The sequence below is a fragment of the Cebus imitator genome, unplaced genomic scaffold (assembly GCF_001604975.1).
Source record: "Cebus imitator isolate Cc_AM_T3 unplaced genomic scaffold, Cebus_imitator-1.0 Scaffold193, whole genome shotgun sequence".
Classification (NCBI taxonomy): domain Eukaryota; kingdom Metazoa; phylum Chordata; class Mammalia; order Primates; family Cebidae; genus Cebus; species Cebus imitator.
In genome coordinates, this window is record NW_016107508.1 from 1,388,578 (window position 1) to 1,406,246 (window position 17,669).

The following is a 17,669-nucleotide window of genomic DNA, read 5'->3' on the forward strand; positions in this document are numbered from 1 at the left end:
TTTAGCTGCTCGTGTTCTCTCCTCAAAATATCTCTGTCATTTTCTGCAGAAGATAATTTTTTATTAATATCTTTTATTTTATCCTCAAGTTCTTCAATTTTTTTGGTAGACTCCACTTTTTCTGTTTGTAGAACTTGAATAGTTTTTTGCATCTCATAGGTTTTAGAGTGATCAGTTTCTGTAACTCCAGGACCACCTAGAACATAAACACAAAACAAGGACGTCAAATGTCAAGTACCAAGAACTTGGCACTTGTTCTTGCTTGCTATATACACCAAAAGATTTAAGACAGTTCAGAATTTGGAAAGCTTAAAAGTTAAGTTACTGTAATAAACTAGAGTATTTTAAAATAAATAAGAAGTTGGGGGAAAATATTTGAATCAGCTACATAAAGGCCTATGTATCCAAGTTTGAAAGAAAGTGACAATATCTTACCAAAGTATCATCACCAATATTGCAAAGAAATCTGTAAATTATAACTATTTACCACAAAGGCAAAAAGGACGTTTCCATTTTCACAAACTCTTTTTTGAGATGGAGTCTCACTTTGTTGTCCAGGCTGGAGGGCACTGGTGCCATCTCAGCTCACTGTAACCTCTGCCTCCTGGGTTCCAGTGATCCTCCCACCTTAGCGTCCCGAGTAGCTGGGACCACAGGCAAGCACCACCACATCTGACTAATTTTTGTATTTTTAGTAGAGATGGGGTTTCACCATGTTGGCCAGGCAGGTCTCAAATTCCTGGTCTCAAATGATCCACACGCCGTGGCCTCCCAAAGGATTACAGCCATAAGCTGCCACTCCTGGCCATAGAATCTTGAAAGTAGAGATGTCATTGCAAATTTCTGGCAGATAAGCAGAACTAGTCATCTACTCATTCATTATAACTCAATGTAAGTTGACAACACTGTCCTGGTCTTAGAGTACTAGGCCTACCATTTAATTATGTTATCTAGCATGTTAAATTAATAAAACTAACAACCAGCTAGGCATAGGGGCTCACTCCTATAATCCTCACTTTGGGAGACTGAGGCGAGTGGACCACCTGAGGTCAGGAGTTCGAGACCAGCCTGGCCAACATGGCAAAACCCTATTTCTACTAAAAATACAAAAATTAGCTGGACATGGTGATGGGTGCCTGTAATCCCAACTACTCAGGAGGTTGAGGCAGGAGAATTGCTTGAACCTGGGGGGTGGAGGTTGAAGTGAGCCGAGATCGTTCCACTGCACGCCAGACTGGGCATGAGAGGGAGATTCCATCTAAAAAGAAATAATAATAAATAATAATGAAATAAAACCAATAACCTTGTTGTAACAGATTTTCAAGTTCTTCAATTCGTTCTTCATAGTCACTTAATTCTTCCCGATGTCGTCGACTTATTTCTGTCAATTTCTGTTGGTGTGCATTCTGCAGTACTGACATTTCATGTTGATGGTCATCAATTTCCTGACTTCGGTTCTGTTTTAGTTCCTTAAAAAATGGAAACAAAGTTATTCAAATTTATAATCAATAAATTTAAGTAAGCTATATATTTAACCATTGTCCAAAAGTCTGCATTATTAAAAATAATTATCAGAACATGTTAAGGCTGAAAAGAATTTCAACAAAGACCCAAAATTAGGACAATTCTGAACAACTTCACCCTTTCCTTTCTTACGTCTTAAAAACAGTTTTTCTACTTCTAATGAGGGAACATCAGCAAGAAAAGGCTGAAACAAAAGATGAGTAAAAATGTATTTTCCTTAATATCTGTGACCATGAACCTCTCCTTTTCCACATTCTACCAATACCGGTGTCACCCCTCTGGCTAATCTGTACCTACTGTTCCACTACCCCTATTGTCTCACTCAGCCTTTCCTTTTACCAATCTTATTGGGACTCCCAAACTTCAATCTTGGCACCTTCCTACCCACGTTGAGCCCACTGTGTCTCTCCCTGGAACCTGGATCTTGAGCTGAATCCGTCAACTAGGGAAACTGGTTTGACAGGAAGCATCAGGACAAGTGCATTCTTAAGAGTCTGTCCATTGGATCCCGCCACCCAGATTCCTAACACTCTTCCCACTCCTATTCAACCTGAGGCCCAGATGCTCAGCTCCTCCTTCAATCCTGCAGAGGGAATACTCTGGGTTCTTCCAGTAAATCCTCTTTTGCTTTACTTGGCCAGAGATAGTTTTTGTTGCTTGTAACCAAGAATCCTAATCTATGAAAAAATTGATGCTCTTATGGGGGAAAAAAAAAAAAGATCCTAACCTGTAAATTAACTTCTTACTTATGTGCCAGCACTGGGCTAAGAGCTTTACATTTGAACCTCAAAACAATCCTATAAGGTGGGCATTATCATGGTCTCTACTTTATTGATAATAAAACAGAATTAACTTGCCCAAAGTTAGCACAGCATGTAAATAATACAGCCATGATTTAAACACAGGTCTGATCTGGATTCTATCCACTCTAGTATAATAATAATAATAAGCCCAAAACTAAAAATTCTATATCTAACAATAATTTTAACACTAGAACTAATTCACAGCCACAATAATACACGTAAGTAAGACTTCTCTTTAAAGAAATAGTTGACACAAACTAGCAAAATTCTACTGCTAAATTATTTCCAATGCATATTAGTATTTTATATTGTCCATACCCTTTCAGCCTAAACCTGGAAACTTCAGCAACCCAGCAATTACATTTTAATAAAGACAGTTTTACTAGATAGAATATAGAGACTTACGAAAGATGAACTCCCTAATAAATGTTCAAAACCAAATGACTTTGGAAAGACAGAGATTTTTATATACTTTACTTGCCATAAATAATAAGGAAGATAAAAAATATTTTTGGGCCAGGCACGCTGGCTCACGTCTGGGTTCCCAGAGTTCTGGGAGGCCGAAGCAGGAGAAAGGCTTGAGACTAGAAATTTGAGACCAGCCCGGGCAATATTAGCAAGCCCCAACTATACAAAAAATTTAGAAATAATGAGCCAGGCATGGTGGCATGCCCGCCTGTGGTCCCAGCTACATGGGAAGCTTATGCAGGAGGATCACCTGAACCCAGGAATTGGAGGCTGCAGTGACCTGATCATGCCACTGCACTCCAGCCTGCCAATACAGTGAGACCCTCTCTCTAAAAGAAAAAGAAATATCATCATCTATATAATGATAATGACTTTTATAACTGAGACATTTTACTAATTTAGGCTTATGCTTTTATTTTTCATTTTTTCTTTAACATTAACAGTCTGGTCTCTGAGTACCATAGGCTTATGCTTTTAATAAGCAGATTTAGATACATAACTGCCATCATCAATCAATAATTTGACTTACCTTAATAATATTTTGTAGTTTACATATTTCACTTTGATCAGAGTTATGTGTTCCTTGTGCTTTGGAAGACTAGATCAGAAAAAGACAATTAGTAAATAATTATACTGATTTTCTTGTCAACAGAAAGTCACAAACAAACTTCATTAAAAGATACTCTTTAAAAAAGGGAGCATTTCACAGATTCTGACTAAAGAATGCCATGCACCTTTTAAAGAACCTAGTCCAGTAGTGAATAATACACAATAAATAAAAGATACCATGTTTAAGAATTTATTACTTGGGGGGACAACAGTTTTATAAAATAACTAGAGTTAAGGTAAAAAAATTATAGAATATTTTACTTAGCTTTACAAAATTTAAGCATAAAGGTAATTGAGCAGCTTTCTAAAAGGAAATTTTCCTTCTTTCTTTCTTTTTTTTTTTTTTTTTTTTGGAACAGAGTCTTGGTCTTTCTCTGTCTGCCAGGCTGTCACTCAGTGGTGTGATCATGGCTCTCTGCTGCCTTTTCTGGGCTCCAGCGATCCTCCCATCTCAGCCTCCTGAGTAGCTGGAATCACAGGTGCATGCCACCATGCCTGGCTAACTTTTTTGTATTTTTGGTAGGCATAGGTTTTGCCATATTGCCCAGGCTGGCCTCAAACTCTTGGGCTCAAGCAGTCCTCCTGCCTTGGCCTCTGAAAGTGTTGGGATTATAGGTGTGAGCCACCACNTTTGTGGGATGGAGGGGTGCTGTCTCACTATGTTGCCCAGGCTGGTCTCGAACTCCTGGTCTCAAGCAATCCTCCTGCCTTGGCCTCCCAAAGTGCTGGGATTAGACATGAACAACCATGCCTGGCAAAATCTTTTTAAAATGATTTTACCCAGATCTCTACCCAATAGAGAAAAATCTTTGGTTTACAAATAAATAAAACAACTTTTGGATCCTTCTCATTCAAAGCTGTGTGTTGTTCACTTATCTTTATTAACATTACTACATAACATCTTAATGAACCAAAAGCTACTCTAGGACTCAAAGAATAGGCATAATAGAAAAAATACAGGATTTAGAGACAAAACATGTGTGTTTGAATCATAATTTAATCACTGTGGCAATGGATTGTATTACTTAAAGTTTTAGTTTCCTTATCTATAAAAATAGAGGTAATAAATACATCTCGTATTATTAACATAATACTATATTGCGATAATACATATAGAGGATCTTGTAAAGTGCAATACAAATATTAATTTTTATTATGTCTTGCTAGAAAATTAAGTCCTCAGAAAGGTCCCAATAATGCCTTTTTCACCTTTGTAGTCTAGTACAGGTCTGTCATGGAGTAGGCATTCAAGACATGCTGAAGTGAACACACCAAAAACCATTCTCTTCCCTATGAAATCTTACCCTATTGTTTCTTAAAATGTGTTCCTCAGGTTATCAGAATCATCAGAGCTATTTGTTTGAAAGCAGTTTAAGACCCTAAAACTGGCTAACAAATTGGTATCTCTGAAGGTACAACAGAAGATCTACAATATCACCAAATTCCCGAGGTCATTTGTTACGCACACAAAGTTTAAGAACTACGGCTTTTTGAAGATAAGAAAGACCAACAGATCATCTTCTCTAAGGCTTATTGTGTGTACTGAGAATGTCTAGCAACTTGTGAAGAAAGGAGATAATTTTAATTGGGAAGATTTCTCCTTCACATAACTAGACTACATTTACAAAAACACAAAAAACAATCTTTTTACTCATATGATTTGTTTTTTTCTTACAATAATGAAATTAAATTCAAATGAACAACATTCCAATTAATTCCAGGTCTTCATGTCTCCTGACAATTTCCATAGCATACAACAGGTTGAGAATCCCTAATCCAAAAATCCGAAAATTAAAATACTCCAAAATCTGAAATATCTGACTGCCAACATGATGTCACAAGTGGAAAATTCCACACATAAGTACTTAACGCAAAACTTTGTTTCATGAGCAAGTTACAGAATATTACTTAAAATATTGTATAAAATTACCTTCACAAGTACCAATGGGTATAAATTTTATATGTAACTTAAATGAATTCCATGGTTAGACTTGGATCCCATCCTCAAGGTATTTCATTATGTTTATGAAAATATTCCAAAATCTGTCTGGATGCAGTGGCTCATGCCTGTAATCCCAGCACTTTGGGAGCCGAGGCAGGTGGATTACCAGAGGTCAGGAGTTGGAGACCAGCCTGGGCAACATGGTGAAACCCCATCCCTACTAAAAATACAAAAAAAATTAGCCAGGTGTGGTGGCGTGTGCCTGTAATCCCAGCTCTCAGGGGGCTGAGGCAGGAGAATCGCTTGAACCTCGGAAGCAGAGGTTGCATGGGCCAAGATCATGCCACTGCACTCCAGCCTGGGCAACACAGCGAGACTCTGTCTCCAAAAAAAGTAAAAGAAAAGATTCCAAAATCCAAAATGTGAAACACATCTAGTCTCAAGCATTCCAGGTAAGAGATATTCACCTGAATACAATCTGTTATGTAAGATAAAAAAGGGCTCCTTGGAAGAAAGTTTACAGCCCCAAATAGCAAAGAATTACTTGCTAATGCATGAGAAACAACACAAAATACTTGATCATATTTTATAATATCAATGACCAGATTTTCATTTTGCATGTAACTAGAGCTAGCAGAAACCTCAAACAACATCTAAAAAAGCGGTTTCAAACATGGTGCCTCGGAATCCTGGTGTTTTTACCACAGGAGTCTCAGGGACTCCAGGAGGGAAGGTTCTTGGTTCAACCACAGCAACTCAACTTTTTTTCTCTTTTGAGTCCTGGACTTATAACATTTTTTTTTTTTAAAGGATCTGTTAATTTAATTTTTTGTAACTTTTTTCCAAATAGTGTACAGAAAGGGAAACAGACTGGGAAAGAAAGATGATGACCAAAATCACTTAGAAAGTCACTGGTGGAATTAGAATACCAGTTTTCTATTTCCTAGTCCAGGGTTCTTTCACATATCAAACGCCCTACATATAGCTTTTTGTATTACACCAGTATTTTTACTCAAAGTTTTCAAAAACTCATAAAAAATTTTATCTACCTGGGCAATATGCCTCCAATGGCCAACTTCAGACTCAAGCCTTGAAACTTCATTTGAAAGTCGGTTTATTTCTTGTTGGGATGAAATTATATCACCAAAGTCCATATCATCGTCATGGAAAGCTGAAGGATGATGACTAATCCCATAAGTGAATGAAGACGAAGCAGTGGTGGCTGGTACACCGCCAGCTCCCGAAGGTACTGATTGAGCAGCTGACTGCAGTTTCTGCAACTGATCCTGGAGTGCAATCTGTCTGGCTTTAAGATGGCTGATTTCTACCTATATATTTATAATCCATGTTTTAGAAAGGGCACTTTAAAACAATCATATTAACCTTTTGTAGATTTGTATTAAAAGATACAATACAATAATTTGTCTAAGATTATCCAATGATGGTCCTCTATTAACTGAATCTATCTAAGATTCTAACTATAACACTTTTATTTAAAACACAAACACAAAGCATAAATAATGTCACAAATAGTGGAAATACTAGAATTTTGTATGTTAAGTAAAACAATGCATTTCTCAGTTCAACACGGGTTTGCAATCTTCTCTGTATACGGTAGTATAGGCAATTTCTTAGGGTTCTGTTTATGATTACCAAATATTAAATGATGAGAAATGAAAGCTGTGTCAGTCCATGCATTGGAAATTTCCTTAGAACATCTCCTGTTACAAGAGTCTTACGTAACTGATTATGGCTAGATGTAGGCTTAAAATGGACCATGAATCAGAGGTAACTTTGTACTGGTCTGCACAACACAGCTGGAAGAATGCCTTGATTTATAAATCCAATCTTTTTAGATAAGATAACAGTGAAACAGTGAGCCCAAGGTTATTAGCCCATGAATCTTAAAAAGAAATAATGTAATGAAAGAGGTCTTAGCTTTAGCTATGGCAAAGAGGAGGCAGTGAAAATCTGACCTATTCAAGAAAAGAACACTATATAAATTCTTAAACTACCAGCAGAGTTTTGACTGAAGGCTGGCAAGTCATAGCACAAAAGAAATTATAAACACAGGACCCACCACAATGCCACATCCACTCTGAGTAAAAGATCATTCAAAACACAAAAACAAACAATATAGACAGAACTGAAATAAGCTTTCTGTAAAGCAGTCAAACTAGTCCGAAGACACCGCCACAACTAGGAAAATTTGATATTGGGAAGACAGCCAAAAAGTAACAGTATTTCTTTTTTTCTTCTTTAATTTGTAACACAATTTATTTTACAGTCATTTGTGTCACAAATAATTTGCTTTTAATTTGGAATAAATAAAAAGTAACAGTATTTCTATATGCATAGAGTTAAGCAAGTAGACAAAAGCTAAACACATGTATGTCATATGTCATAACAAACAAGTTTTTTATACTGGAGCCCCTTCTCGAATGGAAATTTATGGTAGTGTACAAATTTCATTCATTTTCCCACAAATGACATGAGATAAATTCCATCTTGGAGAATATGAACATCACAATGAAGGCTGCAGATAGATTCAGGAAGCAGCAGATCCATATAATCATATCTTTCATCCTTGTAAAAAGTACTAAAATCTACATTTTTTTCAAAGGTAGCTATAATATTTTAAAAGCTATCATTATATAAGATACATCAACTTGTAAAGTTATACAATTACAAACTGTAATAACAGATATTTCCAAACCTGAATGCTTAATGTGTCCTCTAATATGGATAGTTAAGTAGAAAATAAAATGCCAAAATTTTCCACACCAGTATTTTCACCTGTGAGGTAAGCATCAGAATCACCTATGGAGCTTTTGAAAATTATCAGTACAGGTTGAGTATCCTTATCTGAATGCTTGAGACTAGAAGGGTTTCACATTTCAGATATTTTCCAATTTGAGAATATTTTCATAAACATAATGAGATATCTTGGGGATGGGACCCACGTCTAAACACAAAATTCATTTATGTTTCATATACACCTTAATACCCACAGGGACATGGGAAAGCAATTTTATAAAATGCTTTTAGCAATTTTGTGCATAAAACAAAGCTTGTGTTGAGTACTTATGTGTGGAATTTTCCACTTGTGGCATCACACTGGCACTCAAAGTTTTGGATTTTGGAGCATTTTGTATTTTGGTAGGAATGCTCAACCTGCACCAGGGCCTCTTCCCAGTACACTAAGTTCAATCTCCTACGTGATGTAAACATGTATATGCTTTTCTTTTTTTTTTCTTTGAGATGGAGTCTTGCTCTGTAGCTTAGGCTAGAGTGCACTGGCGTGATCTTGGCTCATTGCAATCTCTATCTCTTGGGTCCCGGTTCAAGCAATTCTCCTACCTCAGCCTCCAAAGTAGCTGAGATTACAGGCGTGAGCCACCACGCCCAGCTAATTTTTGTATTTTTTAAGTAAAGACAGGGTTTCACCCTGTTGTCCAGTCTGGTCTTGAACTCCTGACCTCGTGATCCACCCACCTCAGCCTCTCAAAGTGCTGGGATTACAGGTGTGAGCCGCCGCACTCAGCCAACATGTATATGCTTTTAAAGTGTCATAACGATTCAGCTGTAAACCCCTGGGTAGGAGGAAATATTGTTCTATCATAATGTTTATAAGTCAGTGCTACTCAAAGTGTGATCCACGGACGAATGCAGTGAATGCTCACTACCAGTCCATAGCAAGTACAGCAACGGGAAGAGTAAGGTTTAAAGAGTAAGGTTTAAAGACTTTAAGGTTTAAAGAGTAAGGTTTAAAGACTTTAAGGTTTAAAGAGTAAGGTTTAAAGCAATTTGGTGGTAATTTTATATCTGCTGAATCTTTTTTTTCTTTTCTTTTTTTTTTTTTTGAGACAGAGTCTCGCTCTGTTGCCCAGGCTGGAGTGTAGTGGCACCATCTAGGCTCACTGCAACCTCTACCTCCTGGGTTCAGGCAATTCTCCCGTCTCAGCCTCCCGAGTAGTTGAGACTGCAGGCACACGCCACCATGCCCAGCTAAGTTTTCTATTTTTTAGTAGAGCTGGGGAATGGTGAGGATAAAAAGGAGGTTTGTAACTTTAATTTGAACTTGCCGCCGGGTACAGTGGCTAACGCCTGTAATCCCAGCACTTTGGGAGGCCAAGGCAGGTAGATCACCTCAGGTCAGGATTTTGAGACCAGCCTGGCCAACGTGGTGAAACTCCATTTCTACAAAAAATATAAAAATTAGCCATGCGCAGTAGCACATGCCTGTAATCCCAGCTACTCGAGAGGCTGAGGCACGAGAACTGCTTGCACCTGGGACACAGAGGTTGCAGTGAGCCAAGATTGCACCACTGCACTCTAGCCTGAGCAATAGATCAACACTCCATCTAAAAAAAAAAAAAGAAATTATTTGAACTTGCAACTTTGCTTTTTTTAGTATTCATTTTGTTTTTGTAGTAATTCATTTTTTATTGTATTTTATAAAATTATCACTTCCCAACAAATTGGAAATTTTAGCACTACTTTTGGGCCAGGCGTGGTGGCTCACACCTGCAATCCCAGCACTTTGGGAGGTCGAGGTGGGAGGATCACCTGAGGTCCGGAGTTCGACACCAGCCTGGTCAACATGGAGAAAACCTGTCTCTACTAAAAATACAAAATTAGCTGAGCGTGGTGGTGCACGCCTGTAATCCCAGCTACTACTCAGGAGGCTGAGGCAGGATAATCGCTTGAACATGCAAGACGGAGTTTATGGTGAGCTGAGATTGTGCCAATGCACTCCAGTCTAGGCAACAAGAGTGAAACTCTGCATCAAAAAAAAAAAAAAAAAAAAAAAAAAAAAAGAGCCAATGCACTCCAGTCTAGGCAACAAGAGTGAAACTCAAAAAAAAAAAAAAAAAAAAAAAAAAAAAAAAAAAAAAAAAAAAAAAAAAAAAAAAAAAGAAAATTTAAGCACTACTTTTTTCAATGCCTACGTATATCTTTAACGTGCTATACTTTTATCTTTCACCTTAGCATATCACAAAAGGAACCAGAAATCATGGCACGTAGATTTTTAAAACCCAAATATAAAGTTATGGTAGAAATGAACATTTACAAAAACTGAAAAACACCCAAATGATCTGGTTAATAAAACAGGAAACAGTTCAATTCAATTTAAGTATTTACTGGGGTCCACTTATGTACTAAACACTAAAGAGAATTCAGGAACATCATGACACATGAGGATACAGATTGTATTTTAAGGATTCAGAATAACATTAAACTATATAATAATATCTACTACCAGCACTGTAAGGCAAAGATAAATCAATTCCAAGGCAGCCATTTCAAACTAAAAAAACTCAAAAACATTTATAAGACAATTATAAGTAGATTATAATATACTTAATACTGTTTTTCCATGGAAAATCAAGCACTTGCCAATACAACAAATATTAGGCTTCATAATATCAGATATTATAAGCAACAGATGTCTAAAGATATTTTATACAAAAACTTTTTCTTCTTTTGGAACGAAAAAATTATACATCACATAGGTTGGTTTATACAACGTAAACTAGCCAGGTGTGTGGCTCACGCCTGTAATCCTAGGACTTTGGGAGGCCGATCACCTGAGGTCAGGAGTTGGAAGCCAGCTTGGCCAACATGGCGAAGCCCCGTCTCTACTAAAAATACAAAACATAGCTAGGCATGGTTGTGGGCACCTGTAATCCCAGCTACTCAGGAAGCTGAGGCAAAAGAATGGCTTGACTGTAAAGCCCCGGGTAGGAGGAACTACTGTTCTATCCTAATTGAACCCGGGAGGCCTGCAGTGAACGGAGATTACACCACTGCACTCCAGCCTGGGCGACAGAGTGAGACTGTCTCAAAAACAAAAAAAAAAAAGTCAACAAATATATAACGTAAACTTAACAGAAAACCTTATAAAGTTCTTATTAAATAAGGGATATCAAACTGAATTGAGAATTATTAAATTTATCACCTTATTTTTATAGACCTGAATATACCTTGGTCTATATTCTAACTCTAAAAACATACCTAAATATATTACAGTTAAATAAATATGAAATAACTGTGATCACATTTACCTCTTTTTGTTGAAGTTGATTTCGGTAGCTTGTAGATTGTTGCTTTATTTGAAGCTCTGATGCTTCATGTTTCTCTTCTAGATCAGTACACAGTTTCTTAAGTCTTTCATTCTAGGAAAAAAAAATGTATTTTCAACAAAAGACTGCAAGTAAAACATGCAATTAGTTATCTGCACAGCATTATGAAAACCATACTGCTTCCCCCTCAAAAAAAGTCAAATACAACAGGTCTCGGACAGAATTCTGGAATTTAAAATATGCTTTTAAAGTTAAAAATGCGCTGACCATGTTTATATAGAATATGCATAATTCTAAACCAAACGGGGAAAAATTAACATTTTGCTCAGATTGATTTTCTGCTAAGAAAAAGCCACTAATCAATGTTTCCCCATCTTTCTATACCCAGTTCTACCACATAGTAGTCAATACACATCTAGTAAATGAATGGAATACATGTTTGAGCTTTTGTTTTCTCCCCAAACAGAACTTTTTTTTTGTAAGAAATCTTTCTGGTTGAAGTATAGGGAGGAGGCTAAAATCTCACATTGTTTGCTCATCTTTCAGGCTCCCTGAAGCACCTCTGAAAACTCCAAATTTAAAAACCACTACTGGAACTGTTTGAAAAAAGTTAGAAGTACACAAAATACCCTAATTCAATGAACCTAGACATCACACACAGTCTTTTAACATGTTGAAAAACATAAAAAAAATTACTCAAATTGTATGTACCTAAATATTAAATTATATTAACCTATTATTCATTCCTTATTTAATTGAAATAGTAAGAACATAATGGGGCAAGAGAAATGGACACTAAAACCCTCTACAGAAAAGAATTTACAAGTCATTGCAGATAACAATTTACTAAGCATTCTACTAATATAACTACAAACACAGTTTAACAACGAATGAGAAAAAGGAGACTGATGGTGAGACAAAAAGCGCTTGCTAAGAGATGAAGACTTTTTCACTTTGGGGATGTCATTTGTTTTCTTCTTAGATTCTAGGAACTTCTGATGTCAAGAGATCTGAAAATAATGATCCAGGGAAGATTACATAAATTCCCAGAGAAAACCAATGGAATAATCAAAGGAATAATTACAACATGTACAAATCCTACTTTGGGACTCCATCCCTAGAAATCTAATACAGAACTTAATTATCTGGAAGAATCAGTAGTAATAAACAAGACCAATGGTCACAACAGCTGATTATCTTCTATCCTACTGGCTGCTTTTGCATGATTTTCTGTAAATTGTTAATATGAAAAACACCATACGTAACTGGGCAATATAATATACTTAAGTCAAAAACTGGTTGTAAAAGTTTACTTCAGGTTTTTTTTCCACACAAAATTACCTAAGGTTATTTGTTTAACTCTGATTAGTAACTAGAACCTTAAAACTCAGCCAGGTGTGGTGGCTCACACCTGTAATCCCAGCACTGCGGGAGGCCAAGGTGGGCGGATCGAAAGGTCAAGAGATGGAGACCATCTTGGCCAACATGGTGAAACCCCGTCTCTACTAAAAACACAAAGATTAGCTGGTTATGGTGGCACTTGCCTGTAACCCCAACTACTCAGGAGGCTGAGGCACGAGAATTGCTTGAACCCAGGAGGTGGAGGTTGCAGTGAGCCGAGATCGCACCTCTGCACTCCAGTCTGGTGACAAAGTCAAATTCCGTCTCCCAAAAAAAAAAAAAAAGAAAGAAAAGAAAAGAAAAGAAAGAACGGAAAAAAAGAACCTACCTTAAAACTCTGAACATAGTCAATATCTACTTGGTTGTCTCCCCTGATCTCCCTAGCCATATGAGAGTCAGAAAGGTTGAGAAAGGGCAGGTGCGGTGGCTCACGCCTATAATCTCGGCACTTTGGGAGGCTGAGGTGGGAGGATCACTTCAGCCCAGGAGTTCGAGATCAGCCTGGGAAACATAAGGAGACCCCGTCTCTACAAAAAATACAAATATGAAAATTAGCTGGGCACGGTGGCTTGCGCCCATAGTCCCAGCTACTCAGGAGGTTGAGGAGGGAAGACTGCTTGAGTCTGAGAGGTCATGGCTGCAGGGAGCCATGATCACACGACTGCACTCCAGCCTGGGTAACAGAGCAAGACCCTGTCTCAAAAGCAAAAGAAAGGCTGAAAGAGCAAACGAAGGACAAATTATCTTCATGTGGCTGAACTCATATAATACGAAGAGAGTTGCCAGAGACAATATTTTTAATTATGTGGGATATGAACAGAGGGGGCTGGTTTGAAAAAAGAATAAGCATAAATAGAAGACAAGAGAGTACAAATGAAGAGAGACTCCTGATGGCCTCCAGTTCTAGCTGAGTCCCTCTAAAGTCTGACTACATTTCTGCTGTTGAAGTCCATAGACACTCATATTTAAAATACTCCACCCTGCTTAATTACTTGGTTATACCATCAGGGTCCTCTAAAATCAACTTAATTTCTCTTTTAAGTAGTCCTAACTATTCATAAAACTTGATATTTATTTCTTTTATTCTTTCTTAGGGGTCTACCAACAAAGAGAAAATTTATGTATTTTTCAAAATAGAATAAAATATTCTATCAATCAATCATCATAAGGGTACCCTGAATACTTTCATAAATCTAAGAAAAATCATGGGATGAAAATCAACTTGTATTTTCTTTTTCTTTTTTATTTTATTATTATTTTTTTGAGACAGAGCCTGGCTCTGTCACCCAGGCTGGAGTGCAGTGGTGCGATCTCACTTCACTGCAACCTCTGCCTCCTGGGTTCCAGCGATTCTACTGCCTCAGCCTCCTGAGCAGCTGCAACTACAGGCATGTGCTACCATGCCCGGCTAATTTTTTTTTGTATTTTTAGTAGAGACGGAGTTTCACCGTGTTAGTCAGGTCAGGTCTGGATGTCCTGACCTCGTGATCTGCCCACCTTGGCCTCCCAAAGTGCGGGGATTACAGGTGTAAGCCACTATGCCCGGCCATATTTTCTGTATCTTAAAACATTTTGTCCTTTTACTATCACAGGAATTTTTAAAAAACAATTTAAAAATTATTGGCAACTATTCTAAAACTGACAATAAGAAAATGGAAAACTTATGAAATCACCTAAGAGAATAAACTAGAAAATAACCAGTTTCCTAACTGGACTGCCCAAAATATTAAATCATCCCTTTTTTTTTTTTTTTTTTAGACAGAGTCTCGCTCTGTTACCCAGGCTGGAGTGCAGTGGTACAATCTTGGCTCACTGCAACCTCTGCCTCCTGGGTTCAAGCGATTCTCCTGCCTGAGCCTCCTGAGTAGCTGGGATTGCAGCCGCACGCCACCATCTCCTGCTAATTTTTGTATTTTTAGTAGAGATGGGGTTTCACCATGTTGGCCAAGCTGGTCTTGAACTCCTAACCTCAAGTGATCTGCCCACCTCAGCCTCCCAAAGTGCTGGGATTATAGGACTGACCCACCATTTCCAGCCTATTACAAAAAATTTTTTAAAATTAGCTGGGTGTGGAGTCCCAAGCCTGTCGTCCCAGCTACTCAAGAGGCTGAAGCAGAAGGATAGCTTGAGCCCAGAAGTTCAAGGCTACAGTGAGCTATGATTCTGTCACTGTACTCCAGCCTGGGCAAAAATGCAAGACCCTGTCTCAAAACAACAACAACAAAAAGAACTAGATGTAATAATAACGTGAAATCTATTAGGGAAGTAACTGAAATTTGGAATCAATTTTGACAAGATGGCCGGGTGCAGTGGCTCACGCCTGTAATCCCAGCACTTTGGGAGGCCAAGGCGGGTGGATCACCTGAGGTCAGGAGTTCAAGACCAGTCTGGCCAACATGGTGAAACCCTGTCTCTACTAAAAATACAAAAAATTACCTGGGCATGGTGGCAGGTGTCTGTAATCCCAGCTACTCAGGAGGCTGAGGCAGGAGAATCGCTTGAACTGGGGAGGCGGAGGATGCAGAGAGCCGAGATCGCACCACTGCATTCCAGCCTGGGCAACAAGAGCGAAACTCCCTCCCAAAAAAAAAAAAAAAAAAAAAAAAAAAAAAAAAAAAAAATTACCAGATAAAGATATTCCAGGTTATGCAATTAAGAGTTAAAAAGCAATTAACTAAATTCAAAGAACATTGCTTATTTTGAGTCTTTATGCTTTCAAAACCAGAAAAAAAAAATAGAAATAAAAATTTGGATTTGCTGTATTTAAATCATTAAAGTGTCTTTTTCTTTTTTTGTTACAGGGTCTTACTTTGTCGCCCAGGCTGGAGCACAGTGGCAGTAACACAACTCACTGCAGCCCTGACTTCCTGGGCCCTAAGATCAGGTGATCCTCCCACCTCAGTCTCCTAAGCAGCTGAGACTATAAGCACCCACCACCACACCTGACTAATTTTTTTATCTTTATTTTTTGTAATGAGTCTCAAATTCCTGGCCTCAAGCCATCCTCCCACCTCCACCTCCCAAAGTTCTAAGATTACAGGCATGAGCCACTGCACCCAGTCTAGACACTAATAATAAATAAAACAGTAAAATTAATTTGCTATTCCTATATTCTTTTTTTTTTTTTTGGAAAGAGTTTTGCTCTGTCACTCAGGCTGGAACACAGTGGTGTGATCTCGGCTCAATGCAATCCCTGCCTCCCAGGTTCCAGCGATTCTCCTGCCTCAGCTTCCCAAGTAGCTGGGATTATAGGTATGCACCACTATGCCTAGCTAATTTTTTGTATTTTTAGTTAGAGAGGTGGTTTCACCATGTTGGCCAGGCTTGTCTCAAACTCCTAACCTCAACTGATCCACCCACCTTGGCCTCCCAAAGTGCTGGGATTACAGGCGTGAGCCACTGCACCCACCTGCTATTCATATATTCTAAACTTCTTTGTATCCAAACATTATTATTTTAGTTAGGGAATTTAAAATCTCCAGATTAAACAGAATTGCATTCTTCATATTATACTTAAATGAACCACTGCAATTTAGTACACTGTTGGAACACAGTAAAGCCTGGATTATGATAAAGTATTGCTACTATTAATTTCTACATTTGGTAGTTCTCCTACTCATAGCATACAGAAATAAGAGATAGGAATATTGAAGAATAGGAAACTGCAACAACATTTAAATACATTTTTGATATACATAAGGTTGATAAAATCTCAAAAAACAACTGAGATTAAACAGGAAGTGAGAAAAAGTGATAATGCAGTACATTTAAAAAGAAAGGATCAAAATAATATTTGAGTAACTTTCATGACTTCAAAAAAAGAAAAAATTATGTAGTTTTTTATTTTCCTTACCTCTGATCTCAAGATTACATGAATGGCTTCAATTTCCTTTGTCCTAGAATCAGGTAATTCTGCTACAAAAGAAACAGCGAATGTTGAATATTTAATCAATACCATATGAATAAACAGGTATTTTCAGGAAAATATATTTCACAGAGTTAACACAGAATAGTAGGCCGATATAAGGGCATTCAGAAAAAATTTATCACTTCAGTCTCAAAAGAAAAAAAAGCGTTCATTAAAATTTTGTTGTGGGAAATTAAGTTCTGCAAATTAAAACTATTTCTCTGTGGGCTTATGCTGCTATAATTTTAGATGAAACTTATTCAACTGTGGCTTCAGGCCTTATTTCTAACTTTAAGAATTAAAGAAAGAGGAGAGAAACACATAGGGTAGCTTGTCAGTTAAGACAGGTTTATTTTTGAGAAAACAAACCTGAGAGGGGCAGTTGGCTGAGTTAGGTTAGAGGCACACTCTTTTCCGGTCTAAGAGTTTTTAAGGATTTAGGGTGGGAGAGTTCATTACAGGCTTGAGCTGCTTCTGTTTTTCTATAATGCTTAAGTGGGAGGGAGAGATGTCTGTTTATTTCACATTTTCTGGAGCTGCAGGAATACCCCCCAAGTCTCCTTTAGTTTCCTGATTTTAGTATACCTGAAGGGAAAGGAATGTGCCTATTAAGGCCCACTGTTTTACTGGGGCCCACTGTATGAGAGTGATGTTTGGCAGTTACCCAAGAGACTTTCCCCCCCACCTCCCTTTGGGCCTGAGCTATCTTACTTGTGTTTTACTGTCTGCTTTTTCGGGCTGCTTATAGTTAGAAGAGAAGTGATTTCCTTGAAATGCGTGAGGCCAGAAAGGAAGCTGGAACTAGGCCAGGCGTGGTGGCTCACACCTGTAATCCCAGCACTTTGGGAAACTGAGGCAGGCGGATCACTTGAGATCAGGAGTTCAAGACCACCCTGGCCAATATGGGGAAACCCTGTCTCTACTAAAAA

At 37.9% G+C, this 17,669-nt stretch overlaps 1 protein-coding gene across 2 annotated transcripts in view; it reads right to left on the reverse strand.

Annotated features, from left to right (window-relative positions):
* TRIP11 (thyroid hormone receptor interactor 11) overlaps positions 1-17,669 on the reverse strand; it is a 72,827-nt gene that overhangs the window by 49,795 nt on the left and 5,363 nt on the right. Inside the window, exons 2-7 of one of the 2 annotated variants that reach the window (XM_017546964.2) lie at positions 16,687-16,745; positions 11,415-11,525; positions 6,396-6,674; positions 3,325-3,393; positions 1,304-1,469; positions 1-196 (exon numbers count right to left, since the gene is read on the reverse strand). The exon at positions 1-196 is cut by the window's left edge and continues 161 nt beyond it. In XM_017546964.2, coding sequence (XP_017402453.1) covers positions 1-196; positions 1,304-1,469; positions 3,325-3,393; positions 6,396-6,674; positions 11,415-11,525; positions 16,687-16,745 — 880 coding nt within the window. Of the gene's footprint in view, positions 197-1,303; positions 1,470-3,324; positions 3,394-6,395; positions 6,675-11,414; positions 11,526-16,686; positions 16,749-17,669 lie in introns of both variants that reach the window. The other variant, XM_017546963.1, reaches the window with a different exon arrangement.